A 16,175-nucleotide genomic window follows, 5' to 3' on the forward strand; every position below is an offset into this window, starting at 1 on the left:
TATTTGGCCTTATGTTCCGTTACTGCTCTTCTTTTGCCCCCTTTTATTCACGATCATCTAATGTCATCAACAACTTATGACGATACACAGGTTGTTTATTCAATGTAAAATCAGACAGGCCAGATCAGACGAGGGTTCAAACTCTTGGGAGACAATATGAGGTAATTTAGATAAAAGCCCTCTATCCAGATCTTTTAGTCAGTAGCCGATGCAATGTGGCTTATAACTGGCCTCAACACGCATGCTCCCTATTGGGCCAAATTAAAGAGCCAGAGGGATTTGGTAGCAGCTCTTATCATATCATCCTCAATCTTATCTCCTCATCTCATCCATATTTGAAGACCTAAGGCCAGAGTCTTTAATGAGAAGCACAATAACAGGATGGGTTTTGCTGAGAACGACTGCCCTAATTTCAACAGGTGAGCTCAGGGTTCAGACCTTTGTGTTGACTCTGAAGCTGTGAGGGTCCTTGAGCAAGGCAGTGAATCTCAATCTGCTTCAGAGGCACCGCTCTGTGGTTGACCCTGACCTCTGAACATTGTGGAGGAGTCTCAATAAAATGGCTTTTTTTCCTAATAAAAAGCATTCACAGTATTAAAAGGGCATCCCCCCCCCCCCCCCCCCCCCCCCCCCCGGCACAGCTGGCCTGCCAAACTTGAGACTTTCGGATGGCTGTCGCCAATCGCCTTGTGTGAACTCTTCAAAGACGGGATTCCAGAGGCTTGCGGACATGTCGCTGACGCCAACTACATTTGCTACTTTTACTTTTGGCCATGCCGCTTTAGTGTCAGTCTTATTGCACGATAAGAAGCCATTGATTACGTATTTTAGGTCTTTTTACATACATGAAATACCAGAAATTAAGCTTGAGGCAGCAGTTTTTTTTTAAAATTAGCAACCAACATCTTAGAAAATCTGGCAGTAACAAGTATCATTCCAGCCTTTAATATACAGCTCGGAGTGAGAAGCCTGCTTGTGTTCCTCTGTCTTTTATCGAAGACCTGTAATTTTAAAAAAAGAACTATGATTTACAAGTAGTAAAACTGCCGCCCTGCAGTTCTTGGCACGCAGTCAATCATTCAAAGCTACACTTACGTAATGGAAGGTTGTACCTGAAATGTGTAACAGAAAATTTTACAATCTTCACAAATATGGTTTCATAACAGCAGAGATTTCCCTTCTGTATTCTCACATGGGCTCACTGACATTTTCCGGAAATTTGACAAGGGGGCTGGCAGGAAAATTCCAGGAAATGTCCAGACTTCAGCGCATGTCTGAAAGCAGTGCTCATTGCCCAGTGAGCTATGTGGAATTCTCATGTGTCTGTTACGTGTTTGTGTCCAATATCAGATAACGTAACAGCCTATTAGCTGCTGACAACAATTGGACATCATATTGATTTTCGGATATCAATAACTTGCTCCGGTGACCAATCCTTGGAAGAGTTACATCTTTCCATACTGCATTACACCACATGACCACGGAGTGTGACCTTTGATTAGTAAAGCAGCTGATCAATGGTACAATGTGGGATGTAGCACCAAAGGGCACATTGATCACAGTTAGCTGAGCTATATGCTGATGTCGAATTGATACTTGTCAGTGACGTATTTGTAGATATAATAGCGTATGTAAAGGTACGTAAACAAGACTTCACTAATCGTCTGTTTAAAAAGTGCATAACTCCATTGAAGTATATATCTGATCCATTGAATAAGGAATATGGAATAAGAAACTTACATTTATTAGAAATTGTAAAAGCACTTGCTCCCACATTTCAGGATCCTTGTGTTTGGACCATCACATGCATCACTTTGAGACACGTTAATGATAATCAGTGGCTCCATAACTGCAACGGCTATCAGAAACCTACTGTTTGAGTGCCTCTGCAGGCTCCGGCGTGTCAGTGGCCCATTTGCGAGAAGAGCGTTTTTATTGACTCAGACCCTCTGCCCCAGGTCATTCTCAGTCAGGTGGAGAGCTGTTATCTTCTCATTTGAAAGACAATCCCATTGAGATTCTGTTTGCTGTTTTACACGTCAATGGAAGCCTTTCAGCAGCAACGGGCTGATTTCGGTCTGTGTCAAACTCGGCACTGTCCTGAGAAGTGTCTGCATACTCTGTATGAGCCGCGGCTCCTGCTCCTCCTCCACCCTGCACACCGCCAGCATATCGCAAGTCATCATTCAAAACATACAGTTAACAGTCTTGTATATGCATTATCTTTATTACGGATTGGCCTGTTTTTTTTATTTGTTATATAGGCAAAGTGTAAGACTGGTGTTCTGTGTCAATTCTCTGGGGTTCTAGGCACATAATTGCAGAGGGCTGGAGTGAACAGTTGGAGGTCCCAGCCATCTGTTTCTCCGTTGCAGTCCAAAGAGAGTGCTGATCAATGGTGATCAGGTAGCAGATGACACGGACAAAGGGCACTTTTTAACATGACAGTGCGGTTGTCCCTTTGTAAAAAAAAAAAAAAAAAGGGAAACACAAACAAACATGTTCCTGAAGATCAAAAAGTCTTAAACCACTTTCCCCACTTGGGTCATTTTCTCTGCACCACAACATCATTTTCTGATCACTCTTCATCTGCCTCCAAACAGGATACACGTCTGTTATTACTATGAGTATGATAGTAGTTTAATCCAGATTAGATTAGATGAAATATTTGTATGTTATCTGGGCTGGAGGCAGAGAATACTGAGTGAGAAACAGACCGAGCTAGCTTTACTGCTCATGCTGATACAGGACATGATACATTTTCAGATGCATCAAACCATCTATATATAAATCTATATAAAGCGTAGCATCCAGCTGATGAGCAAACGGGAAGCCGGAAGGCTTTCTCTCTCAAGACGTTTTCATTAAGACATTAAACTCCCGAAATTGTCTGGATAAAATTGGGTTAGGACATTTTCCGGAGTTTGTTGTTCACATATGAAAAACGCAGCAGGAGATATTCCGGTGCAGACGCGTTTGCAACAGCAGGAACATTTCTGGAACATTCTGGCGAGGGGTGGCGCCTGCGGGTAGAACGCCCACTCACTGATTCTTACAGAGATGTTCCTGCTGTATCCTCAGATGGGCTCATTCGGACACTTTACGGACATTTTACAACGCGGGTAGCCAGGAAAAGGTACGGAAAATGTCTGGAGAATTTACTGTTTTTCCACAATTTTGTAACAAGTTACTGAACTAGACGAAAGGGCCAAGTCGTCAGCGGCGTCCCTGAGTGTTATTTTTGCGATGATATATGATTTTCAACTGCTTTGTGGTCAATGCAACACGCACAGTCCCATCAGACAGAGTTGCAGGGCACCCGGGTGACCTTGCAGACCATACACAGCTGTGAGCTTCCATCCATTGATGTTGTGATGCGATTGGCTGTGTCTCTGTGCGCATCACTGTTGGCGCTGTGCTGTAGGTGTGACGTAAAGGAAGGTGTATCGATGGCTGTGAAGTCAACACGAAAAAAAAAAGAGGAAATTGATTGTCCACTTATTCTTCCAGTAAATGCAGTAGTTGTGTGAAACCTTTTCTGCCTTTGTTTGTGCCTGTGTTTTGACATTATGGCTCTATGTAATGCTGTCGTGAATACAAAAGAGGATAACATTCCAGCTCATTTTTAAAAGATTGTAGAGAGATGTTGCATAAGGTGTGGCTTTGATTACGTTCAACCCAGCAAAAAAGACTACAAAACTACAACCAAGTCCAGTTGCTCCTGATTCAGCATCCTTGTGGATAAACTCGTAGATAGACAGAATGTTCACTATTTTCCCAGTACATAACCGTGCTTTATACCTTGATGTACTGCGATATATTGTATATTGTTTATAGTAGTCTGCAGGATCACTAGCATATATGAAATCCTGTTTGACTTTGAGACTGTGGTTGAGGACTAAACTAGGGTAAGGAGGCCTTTTTAAAAAGTAACCTGGTTGTCTACAAATGTCTTAAAAGAGATTAAGATGAAAATATCCCAAAGGACCACACAGATCCCCCATCTGCCTCAGCTAAAGCTCACTTTGAAGCCCTCCAAAGAAAAAGAGTTGCCTTTGAAGAAGCAGGCCTCTAGCCACAGCCGGTTGTAAAAATGTTTCCACTGTTGGGATTGTGGCCAGATAATGACGCCGAGGCAGGAGCGTGCCTCGGCAGACTGCAGGGAGGAGAACTTATCCAAGTTCGCCCGCTGATCCCTGCTTCCTGTGTCCAAAAATGCTCCATTGTCTTACAGGGCAAGATTGAAAACTCATATTAGAGTTACACTCCAAATGCAGTAACCTCTGCAAAGCAAACCAGCTTGATTATGTTCCCTGAAGGGAACCACAATCACGCTGGGATTCATTCTACCCCCTTATCAGGTTGACTCGGCTGAACTTCCTCTGGCTGCACTACATTCTCATGTGCTCACGTACAGTATATCTGCAGACAGAGGCTACTATCAATCAGAAGTTATCATATGACAGCTTATTGTCTATCAGATTGTTTATTGTTAACTGTCCAGTGTGGGGTCTCTAGTTTTCAGGGATCTGGGGAGAAAAATGAAAAAAATAATGTAGTTACAACCATAAACATGAAAGTATGTGAACAATCACTGTGAATGTGAAGTTGTGTGATGGTGGATCCAGACGACGATGGTGAGATTCTCAGACCGAGCTGTGGCTCATTGCAAATTACAAAAAAGAAAAGCCAGATTTTTATGACCTTTCGATTATTTAATTCTGTAAAGTAGAACTGTCTTAGAACTAGAAAACTTGAATTGTGATAGGTGTACGTGTGTTTGGTACTGTGTGTTACTATTTTAGGATTCAAATTTTATTACGTTTTTTCCCCCTGGAAGCTGTACTACTGTTTACTTTAAGATTTTTCAGGAAGAGCAGGGGAGCTTGCCAAACGTCCTGTCAACAAGAGGAAGCATCCCTTTTTTTTTGGCTGTACATGTAAGATGATAACTTGACATGTGAACAGGGAACATGTGCAGAAGGCTGAATGACCTATCACATGCATGGTATGGCATCCAGAGATAATGACAGAACATTTGGAAGAATTTGATTTGATTTTAAAAAAAAACAACAAGACAAACTTGGATTTTGTTAAGGGCAGTAGAATATTTTGAAATTGGTCTCATTTTCAGGGCAAATGGATGAGAATAAGGGGATTGACAAAATAAGGATTTGAGCATTTAAGTGATTCATTACTAAACATTCACATTATTTGTGTAACTATTACATACATTTAAATGATACAGTTGGTGATTATCAGTAGGGAAGCAGTTAAAATCCTAAAATGTTGTTGTGCCTTTATTGTTTTGGAAAGACCAGCTGTGTCATGTTCTAGGGGGAAGTTTAAAGCTCCATTTATAATCAGGACCACAATATGTGGAGCAGATGAGAGATTTGGCTGTCCTCCAACTGCAGAGCAGACAGAGGATCAACTTATACGTCAACCGCTGTGGCTTTATTCCACTCAGACCCATGAAGTGGCCGTTTGTCTCGTCCTCATCCTCTGAAGTCCACGCTCGGCGCAGTCCAACCACCCGGGGATCCTGACCACCGGCTCTGCTTTATGTCCAAACAGACCTCCGGATCCGCAGACACAGCGTTTTTTCATGATCTTTTTTATTGCATTTAACATGAGCCATCTCAAAAGTCACAGCCTTAAGTTCAAGCAGATTTTTGTGAAGCAGTGAATGGACGTCGTCGAGCAGCACTTGGAACAGATTTGTCAACTGCACGTGTTGTTAGGACAACAGGTGACCTCTCAGACAGTAACTCTACACTCTAACCTTAAGACAACCTTGCCCAAAAATAATAGATTGGACTTGTGTCATATTATGCAATATATTTATATCATATATTACAGAGAATTGCATATGGCCTTGCAGTGAAGCAGAGTTTTGTATCGGTTTCCAAGCTGGTCATTTTGTTTAACGTTGCTCTCCGAGACAAACTCTCTGCGCCACATCTGTCGTTCCGCAGCGAGAACTTTTTTGTTGGGGCATTTATGTTTTTTTATTGTGGAAGTTCCATGACAAAGAGATACTGTTGTTTTTCGCTTGTGGGAAAACCATTTTATAATTGTTTCCAGCTGCCAGTTTGGCTCTCTTGCTCATTTTTTTCTCTCTCCCCTGCTGTAGCGTTGCAGAGTGTGTGTCACTCTGCATGTGTCCTGGCCGGGCAGTTGATTGGCTTCGGTTTCCTGTCAGAGTTGTGTGACAGATATGAGGGAGAGCGGAAGGGAGGTGACGGAGTGAAAATAGCCTGCAAGCTCACTTTGCATTGTGTGAATTGAGCATCTACGCGTAAAAAAGCACTCATGAAAATCCCTAGCATGAGACCACAAAAACACAAGGTCCCTTTTTTGCAGTCCAACAATGAGATCATTTAAAACGAATGCTTTGGAGCCTCGGGTTGTGTTCTGCCCATTGACGGTTTGAATCAAAGCATAAGAATTCAAGAAGCTAACATGACCAGGGGTAAGACATGCATCTCACAAACAAGACGTGCTTTGTCTGCAAAACTGGGACAATGGACCGAGACACCCCGTCAGACTTCAGGAGAAGGTTGCCTCAAGTGTGTCTCCGTAGCCCCAATCCCCCCACGAGCGGTGGGAGTTGTGAGGGCCAGTCAGAAAGTTCCCCTTGGCTGCCGGAGCAGAGATAATTGGACCCAGGTTTAGCTGGAGTTTTTTGGTATTTGCACGTCGAGCCAAGTTTTGCTCTTCGCAACTTGCCAGACAGCGCCCGTGCAAGCAGGTTCATCCAAGCAAATTCTTGTTTGCACATTTTCTGCACATGAGGAACCCTGGCCCCTTTCATGTCAGGTTATGAGTTTTACTTACATGTCTGCATTTTGATGTTGACGGTAAATACATGGTATCCTGTGACAAAATCTATCCAGTGGCAGGAGAAACAGCAAACTGTGTTTATGAATGCAGAGCTAGGGGGGTCAAAGTTACTTGGATGATGCAGGGTCATCCAAGGTCCATCCTAACATCTGATCTCATGAGGGGTATGACGTCAGTGCGGCGGGGAGACAGTGGAGCCTGAGGCAGGAGAAAAGCTGTGTTACAAGTGTAAGTGGGCTTATTTCAATGAATGACTGTGTTTATCAGACTCACAAGACTCTGTGATCTCACTTCTTTCGTCATAAGGTCTTGATGTATCAAATGCATTCCACCTACTGCCTAGGAAAACACTTATCATTGCGTCAAACCACCACTCTAGCACTGAATGAACTAGTTTGTGCAGACGGTCCTGGTCACCGCCACGACGTATCCATTTGAATTGGGAGATCGCTGAGTCCTCCCCCAGCACCACGAGGTTAACATTTCTAGTATTTACTTAATGTTGACAGCGACCAGATGGATTACCTTGAAAGTCAGCACCAGGTCAGAGTTTCAGTTTCAGTTTTCTGGTTTATGTCCAAGTACTATATTTAATATCATTAAATAAAGATATAAAGCAAATCCTTAAAGTTCAAGACCCTGCAATTAACAAAAATTTTGTATTTTACACACTGTGATGTGTGTCAATAGTTAATGAAGTCTCTACCATAAAATATGTATTTTTTTAAACTATTTTTTTAGCCATACATGTGTCCGGATGGTTGGGCTGCTACTACAGAAACAGACTTTCAACCCCTGTTTTTATTTCAGGCGATCGCCTTTGACACAGTCCCAAAGACGAGCAGAAACTTCTGAACGAAGCTAACCCTCAGAGTTCAAACTTCAGCTACTTGAAGTGCAACCTGGCAAGGTGTCTGGAAAAATTCCTGTGTTGTTATTTCACCGCCTAGAGCAACACATATTCAGTTAGATGCAGGTTTTATGAGCCACACGCTGGAAGCTTCGCACTCATATCATCTGCCCCAAATTACACAAACACTTTTTGTTTTGGTTTGTGAAGGAGTGAGTAAGTCTCACCTAAGAAAAACTTGAAAAACGAAAAGAAAAGCAAAAGTCTCTCCATCATATGTGAGGAAGCAGCTTCTTGACCGCATGGCCGCTCGTTCCGGGTCTCTGCTGCAGCGCTCAGGGGGCTGCTGATTGTTCTCCGGCGCTTTGTGACACAGTGATGAAAAATGCATTCTCTCTGTCTGTGACTGTCCAACACTCTTGTTGTGGACCCAAACATTTTCTGCACATCCCTCACAGCAAGTGGTGCTTCATCTGTCGACCGTGTGTGTGTGTGTGTGTGTGTGTGTGTGTGTGTGTGTGTGTGTGTGTGTGTGTGTGTGTGTGCGTGTGCGTGTGCGTGCGTTGGCGTATGTAACATGTCCATCGGCAGGTCGCAGGAGAGACATACACCCTGTGGGATGACTTCCGTGTGGAGGGCAGATGCGGCGATCAGCAGGAAATGACCTTGGGTGATTTGCTGCAGTATATCAAGGTACGACCTCCTTATTCCTCTCGGACAGGAAACACACACTTTCTTCACACCCCGTGCCACTGAGTGCGTGCATTTTACTTACTTAAACTTGTTCACCTTCTTCCATTGCACACAATGCCCATTGTCTTAAAGGGCTGACCACTTCACACCTACCATTTACAACTTGAAGGAGTCTTTTCTACCATCATGGAGGAAGAAAGAAGGAATGAAAGGGAAAGAAACTCAAACTTTTCCTTTCAAAATCTAGATTTGATGTGCTTAGATGGGTAAATTGACACAAATTCAGACAAATGCACAAAATGTTTTATTTTATGAAGTATACACAGAAGAACGAGGTTAATAAGATGAGTAGATTATCATGTCAGGACTGTTGTGATTTGATCTTCTAAGTAAATATGATGCTAGGGTTAGCCCTAACCCTAACCATGACATAATTTCTGATAAATCCATACTTTGGCCACACTACCACTTTTACTATTACTACATTTTTGTTTTAAAGTACATCACAGCTGCTAAGTTTACGCTTCCTATCCACACTACGCCTAAAACAGAAATGTTTGGAAACACTGCTTGCCCCATTTTAGTTTGAAAACGACGGTGCTGTATCGTAGTATGGACGGGCAAGAACTGAGGCGTTTGGAAACGATGACACAGTCACCCGCACTTGCTTCCTGATTGGTTCTTATAAGTCTCGACTCGTCAACAGCGGTGAACGCAAACCGTGTCAGTAACCGTTTCGACTCGTCCACGGTTCAAGAAAAGAAATGATTCGTCTGACTTTTCACTGTTGCTGTTTTTGTTATAATTTTTTTCTGTAACTACGAACCGACTTCGGGGTAGACAATATTCTTCCTGTTAACACTGGCAGGCACATGCCCAGTGTACGTAAATGCTCACGTGATATATGTTTTGTTATGTTAGTGTGGATGGGGATCAATACTGATACGTAACTAAAACGCTTGTGTCCCCGGAGATCGTTTCAGTTTTAAACCCGACACGTACAGTAGTAGTATGGATGTAGCCTTTGTTCCAGGCTGCTTTGACACTTGACTGAAATGATCTTGTTTCTCTTTCGTATCAGCTGCGATGGAAGACAAGAGCTCACAAATACATACCACCAAAGGACAGTATCTGTATAATATAGGTTACCCGGAGCAGAAATGTCTGAGGACGTGACTCCCAGTCTATTCTTTTATGCACACACCTTTTTGCCCGAAGAAAAAGAAATGCCATTTGGTTTATTGAATCTGCTTGAGTTTGTTCTGAGGAGGCGGAGGGAAAATAAATTGGCAAGTGTTCTTATTTGCTCCGGGTTTCGTTTAACCTTTGACTGGCCGCGTTCCCCGTGGCTTATTTGTGGAGACAGAGCAGAGTTTCCTGAACTGCTGAAGTCGTTTGAGGCCACAGGTCATGAGCAAAACCTTTCGCCGTCTTTGTAGAAATGACTTCTGCATAATGCGCGTAGGCATTTCTTTGCATTTCTGTTCATGCCTTGCTATGTATATATCGTGCTGCAGATTTACTGAATTATTTGTCATTTTGCAGGAAAAGTATAACTTGAACATCTGCAGCCTCTTCTACGGAAGAGCTTGCTTATACAACGGGCAAGAGGACCGGCATCAGCTGAGGTACGTCCACTGAAGACAAAGATACAGTGCAGTGTTGCATGTACAGTTGAGGGCGATACATTGCCCACAACCCATTGCGCGTAAACAAAAACAATAAGCAGCCTCCCATTGTTTGTTTAGAGGCTAATGGCAGGATGGGGTGTTTCCTGTGAGCCTGTGAGGAGAGAGCCTGTTGACACACTCGCGTGCATCACCGAACACTGATGATTGAGACTGCTCCTCCTCAGGTTTCCTTATGTTTGTTGAGAACAGGCGTCAAAGAGTTAAAGTAGTGTCAAGCGTTTTAGTTTTTTTTCTTTGTTCGAAAAAGCCCACGCTGTTCAGGCCTGTTCGGAATTGCAGCACATTAACGGCACGTTTCATAAGCTCTGTGGTGTTCCAAGGGAATCGGATGGTTCGTGCTGTGACCTCTGCTCATCAGTTTGAAGAACTGGGTGGAGCGTGCACCCTCGGGGGTGTTTTGATTCGAGGAGGAGGAGAAAAGAAATCAAGTTTACTTAGAAAGTTTATAGATAATAAATGACTTGGTAAATTGAAAAAGTTGATTCTAATCGTTCTTTACTTAAACCTTGCTGCGAGGTCGTCTTGTTGATCTTGAAACAGACCGTGCATGTCCTTTTTTTTCTGTTTTTAATGGTCAAGTCTCGTGGGAGCTGGAGCCGGTGTTGTGGTTAGATTAAGCTACAGGCGGAGTGCAGCGGACAGGAGGCCGTACATGACAAATGCCCTCTCCAGTGCTCACTTCCTGTGCAGTCGTCCTGCCCCGAGCTTCCTTTGTCGGGCCACTGCAATGTGCATGTAGAACTTTAACACTTGGGTTACATTAAACACTATTATTCTTTTGCTTTTATTATTAATTAGCAATTCCCATGATAAGACCAAAGCCAATGGTGCATTAGTCCATCTCTCAATAATTTCCCCCTACACTGTTCGTTGCCCCAAGCCCATTCACAAATACTGTATATAGTTAAATGAATTTGGTTTGTTTGTTTCTTAATTGGTGGGCACTGTAGTTTTTAGTAAACATTACTCAAACAGGAGAAAACTGTGGGGGGATATTTTTAAGTTGTGGATTGATGGTCAATTTGGTGTCGTAGGATAGTATATGTGAAATTGACCCTAATTAAACTACAGTTACCATGTTCATCATAATGAAGGACTATGTCCAGAGGTGTGACTCAATAATATGTTTTCAAATGATATTAAATTATTACAGCACAGATGAAGAAGCTACACTCAGTTGGCAGTTTATTGGGTACACTCAGCTAAACGTAATGCAGTCTAATACATCATAGTTCTACAAGAAATCGGTAGCGTCATAAAGGTTGTAATGTTCAGTTTTGGTCGAAATTGTTTTAGGGAGATGTCGTGATGCTGTTGAATCGCAGCGCGTTACAGCGACAGGTGTTTCTGTTATTTTCTCCTTCCCGTTTATAGGAGATTATAGTGATTGTTGGCTAAATAACATAAACTGCTCTCTGCATAATGTTGTACAGTTTAACACCTCCACAAACTGCATCCTAATGGGACTGATGTATTAGACTACATTAGTTTTAGCTCTGTGTTCCTAACAAACAGCTTACTGAGTGTATATCAGGCTGCGGTTGAATATGTTAGGATCCATTCATTGTTGGTTTTGGTCTTTTCCTGGAATTTATTGATAAGAAAAAGCAACTGGTGAAAGATTGTCGACTCCTGACAGGAGATATTTATGTCGCTTGGTGATGAGACATTGGAGCACAATTTAGAATTAAATTGTAATGTACAGTAAAATGAGGGCACACATTTTTCAATTTGTCATTCACATTGTCCACTCTGACAAGACTGTATCTATATACTATATACATATATATCTTTTTTTTTGCAGTGTGTCTGACTTGGTGAGAAAGATCACTAAAGAAAATATCCCTCCACACACGAAGATGCTGGAGTTGATCCCCTCATTTGCTGAAGATGAGTGCTTGGAGTCAGTTCCGATCAGGTACCTGCTTCTGTGACGCCATTGAGACAAGAAGTTTCCACAAAGTTACAGTGAAAAGCAAACACAACACTCCTGTGACGTCATGTCATTTAACAACAAATCGGAATGTGTTGCCTTCGCTGTTGTTTACACAGATAGAAGGATTCCTTTTTTCTCTTTCCACGTGGGCTTTGAATAACTCCACTGTCATCCTGTGATCATTTTAACTGTTGACACACTTTAAATAAGAATATTTCACTGTCTAATCTGTTGTTTTGTCTTTAAGCCAAGTTCCCAAAAAATACTACAAAATGTACGAAAGGATAAGTTCCTCTTTTGGGGTTTTCTGTCACATCATTATTTGCCACAAGAGGAACCATGAGCATCTCTAACGTCCTTAGAAAGTCTTGTTCGTCAAACGTTTGGTTTTTGTTTACATGTGTCTTATGAGGAGTCACGCAAAGAGGTTGTGAAGATGTTTGCCAGGGCATATGGATTAGATGATCAGATCATCTGGCACTGGCGGAGCAGCGCTGGACTAGTTTTGAGGTCTAATTCGGGTCAGGCCGAGCTTGACGCTGCAGAGGGTTGCAGTTATACACCAGGCAGCTGGCACAGTAGGTACAGTGCTTTGACGGTTCAGGGCGCTTTTGCCATCTGGACACAGCTGTCTTGTGTAAATCCTACTCCACACACACACACACACACACACACGTGTACCGGCCGCTGCCTCGCTCCGCCTCCTCCATGGAGAAACCCTGAACTGGTCAGAACAGAGAAGCTCATCTTCAAGGACCTCCATCTGTCCTCGGATGAAAGGTCCTTGAAGATGAACGTCCTGCCCTTTTCCACAACATCAACCATTTCTTTCACTTCAGAACCGCACAAGGATAGACTATTGTTAACGTGCTATTTGAATCGTATCGTGAATCCTCTCTGTAATTATTGCATCACTTCTTAGAAACGTTCTTTTAAAGTGTGTCATTTAGGCTGTTGGTGATCCAATGCTTTTTGACCAATAATGTTTTCAACATGTGTCTTACGAGGAACTATGTTAAGTAATTGGATCATGTTTTAAAGGCTCTGTTCACAATAAACTTTACTGTGATGACCACACCCAACCTTGTGTTTTTGATTTGAAAGATATTTTTAATTTATTTGTATTTACTGGGTTCGCAAAACTTGAATGTGGTTACCTTGTGGTTTGTTTTTGTTGTTTTCCAATTGCTGACTTGTGATGTGGATAACTGTTGTATATTTATATTTCTTACATTTCTTTGTCAAGTTATTTTACTCTTAATCACTTATTGAGCTCAAAACATTACACAAAATACTGCGCTGATGTCAACGGCGGGCATCCACACAACATTTTATGTCTCTGTTTAAAATGTTGTGATCTGCAGGCAACAAAGTGGGGGATGCTGAGATAATGAGATCTTTTACAGCATTTAGAACTGCTCTAACTCAGGCGGGAACAAAACACATTTTCATTAAATACACATTAAAAAAGCCTTTATTCCAGACGTATCAACATTATGGACAAAACACAACTATGAAAATAGAACCATCTTATCTGAATTTAAAAACTCAGTCCGTAGTTACAGTATCACTCAAATGTATCCAATGATGTCATTGCATATGATGGGTTGGCGGCTGCCCGTCTTCATGAGAGCAGTGAACTGGTAGAAGTCAGTGTCCGGCTGATGCAGTCCTGTGTGGGACTGGTGAAAGAACGGTTTGAGAGCCTGGAGTCCCACAGGGCAGGACATTCGTTTGGTAGCCTCTGCATCCCTGCTGGCTCCCGTGGCGTCTGCCGGCCTCTGTCTTACCTCCACGCTCTTAGACACCCCTGCCAGTCTCCTACGCATATTGTCCAAAATGTCTTTCGCGAGGCGCCGACTGGGCTTCATTTGTGCGGGCTCGGGACACTCTGGAAGGTCCATCCAGTTCTTTATGAGGTCAGCAAAGCTGTTGTCCCCGAGAACGAGGGGCTGCCTGTTTCTGCTGCGGCTCAGCAGCGACGTTGTCCAGTCCTCGGCGTTACTGGCCTCGAACGAGGTCCAGCGCTCCAGGCAAGCATCCGAGGTTGACTTGGGACGTATGCGGCAAGAGGGTCCTCTGTTTGTGCGGAGACAGGCCGAAGAGGAGACTCGCACGTTCCTGGTCCTCCTCAGCACCACTCCTTCGTCCTGCCAAGACGCCTCGGAGTAACCCGAGTCAAAGTCCACACTCTTTTCGCTGCTGGGGGAGCCTTGTGCCAGTCGCTCATGCTCCTGCTGCTCCTCCTCCTCCTCCTCCGCCTCCTCCAGCGGGCTGACCAGGCAGCAGGCAGAGTCGTACGTGCTGGCTTCACTGGCATCAGAGACGCGCAGCTTAGTGAGTCGCTCCTGCTGTGCCCTCTGTTTGCAGAGCCGCTTTGCCGCCAGGGACCGAACACATGGTTCACTCAGTGGCCTCGGCCTGCTTGTCTGCTTCAGGTCCTGCAAGGATCTCATCACGCACTGCACTTGGTCCCGGAGGCAGTCGGTAGAATCCCCTAAACACAGCTACACAATGAGACAGACACAAAAAGACTTAGTGGTGCAGGCAGAATTAACATAAAGACTGTATTTAAAAAGATGTAAGGTGTCGACTTTTGCAGCAGACTACAGAGCAGTTAGGCTGCGGTGTGGCCGGTCTGGTTGAGGCCTGAACAGTTCCCCCTGTTTTATTTCCAGAACTGGGCCAATAAGATTTTTACCAGCTGAGATCACTCTGCTCTATGACCATATAACACAGTGAGGCATTCCTGACAGACCTCAGAGCAGCTTTATGGAGACCATCCCATGCAGTGTGATCCCAGAGAATGAAAAAGGCATGGCTCCGAGAACAGGATGCACATTTTATTCTGGGAAAAACATTCTCCCTGCCTCCTCATGCTAGAGGGGAAGTTTGAACTAAGTCGGGCTGAGTCGCGGAGGAGTGTGCAGAGGCTCGCTTGTCCTCTCTGGACTCCCCCAACTCACAGGATGTGGACTGGTCTGTATTATAAAGCAGGAAATGACGGCAACATCTTGGAATTACACAACGATCATGTATAATATACGAATCATACCATTTTCCACCCTTCAGATAAACAGAAATCAGTGCAGGCAAAATCTTATATCACTTGTAGAAACGTTTCTACAAGTGATATTGAGTGTGTTCAGCCTCGTCGCCCTGCCTTGGTTTGGCTTGGTCCAGTAAAGGACGCCACAGTGCCATGATGTTATCACAGCTGTGGGTGCTGAACCATTTGGCCCCCGAGGGAGACTTCTCTGACACACAGAGTCGTCCTCTGTGGTTTTAAAATGCCCTGTTCTCCTCGACTGCTTCACACAGTGGGGGGGGGGGGGGGCGGCAGTGATTCACCCAGTTGTACACATTTGACATGGACAGTTTGGTTTGAATTGACTGTGGCTTTTCAAGCGGGCATAAAAGAAAATACTTTTATGCCTGCTCAATGTTCTGCGTCTCAGGTAGTCCTGTGCAAAGCAATTTGCAATTACAATCAAGCCACTGCAATGCAAAAACAAATTCATGTCCAAATATGTGGAAGCACATGGTAAGAAAGGAGAATAAAAACTTACCATTGCTTGTGAGTGAACGTCTGCAGTGAGGTGAAGTTTAGGGTCAGTCTTCCACTAGGACACTTCTTCTGACATACAGTCATTTATCACTTTTGCATTTGGTTCTAGATGAATCCCATCGCATTCGGAGACTCCACAGGTTTGCAGCTGATCAGAGGTAAGTTCCCTCTCTCTGTGTGTGTGTGTGTGTCCTCCCTCCTGTGAGCCAGACGAGGCTCTCTCGGCGGATTTTGGCGATGCTGCGCTTTTCTCCGCAGCGAATCAGCGCAGGGCGTCGCACAATCAGCCAATGGCAAGCGGCCTGAAACGAGATACCCCTCCCCTGTGTAATTACTGCACAGCGGTTCACACTGTAACTGTATCGTGTGTCCCACTACTACACCGTTGAGACTCCACATCTGGACCTGGGAAATTTGATAACTTGAATTCAACAATGAATAAACTATCACAGAGGGAAACCTTTTATTCATTTATCTTATCTATGTAGTGTCCAAATTAAATGAACGTAACCGAGAATGATAACTGCACTTGATATGGTCTAACAACTTTAATTTGTATGAAAAACTCTTCCTATAAGTTTCCAGAAAGGT

General features: G+C 43.6%; 2 protein-coding genes across 2 annotated transcripts in view; one reads left to right on the forward strand and one right to left on the reverse strand.

The window, feature by feature from the left end:
• The window catches only part of uba7 (ubiquitin-like modifier activating enzyme 7), a 31,675-nt gene extending 18,582 nt beyond the window's left edge, over positions 1-13,093 (forward strand). The window contains exons 22-24 of the mRNA XM_035631518.2: positions 8,288-8,389; positions 9,935-10,017; positions 11,885-13,093. Of these exons, the coding sequence (XP_035487411.2) occupies positions 8,288-8,389; positions 9,935-10,017; positions 11,885-12,014 (315 nt within the window). The 3' untranslated portion in view covers positions 12,015-13,093. The remainder of the gene's footprint in view (positions 1-8,287; positions 8,390-9,934; positions 10,018-11,884) is intronic.
• Positions 13,094-13,472: 379 nt separating this feature from the next.
• Positions 13,473-15,806, reverse strand: inka1b (inka box actin regulator 1b). The gene is made up of 2 exons (XM_035632727.2): positions 15,586-15,806; positions 13,473-14,523 (listed from the first exon to the last, which is right to left on the reverse strand). Exons 1-2 carry the CDS (start codon positions 15,586-15,588, stop codon positions 13,588-13,590), a joined length of 939 nt encoding a protein of 312 aa, XP_035488620.1. The 5' UTR covers positions 15,589-15,806; the 3' UTR covers positions 13,473-13,587.
• Positions 15,807-16,175: the final 369 nt, after the last annotated feature.

This window comes from Scophthalmus maximus, chromosome 6 (assembly GCF_022379125.1).
Source record: "Scophthalmus maximus strain ysfricsl-2021 chromosome 6, ASM2237912v1, whole genome shotgun sequence".
NCBI lineage: Eukaryota > Metazoa > Chordata > Actinopteri > Pleuronectiformes > Scophthalmidae > Scophthalmus > Scophthalmus maximus.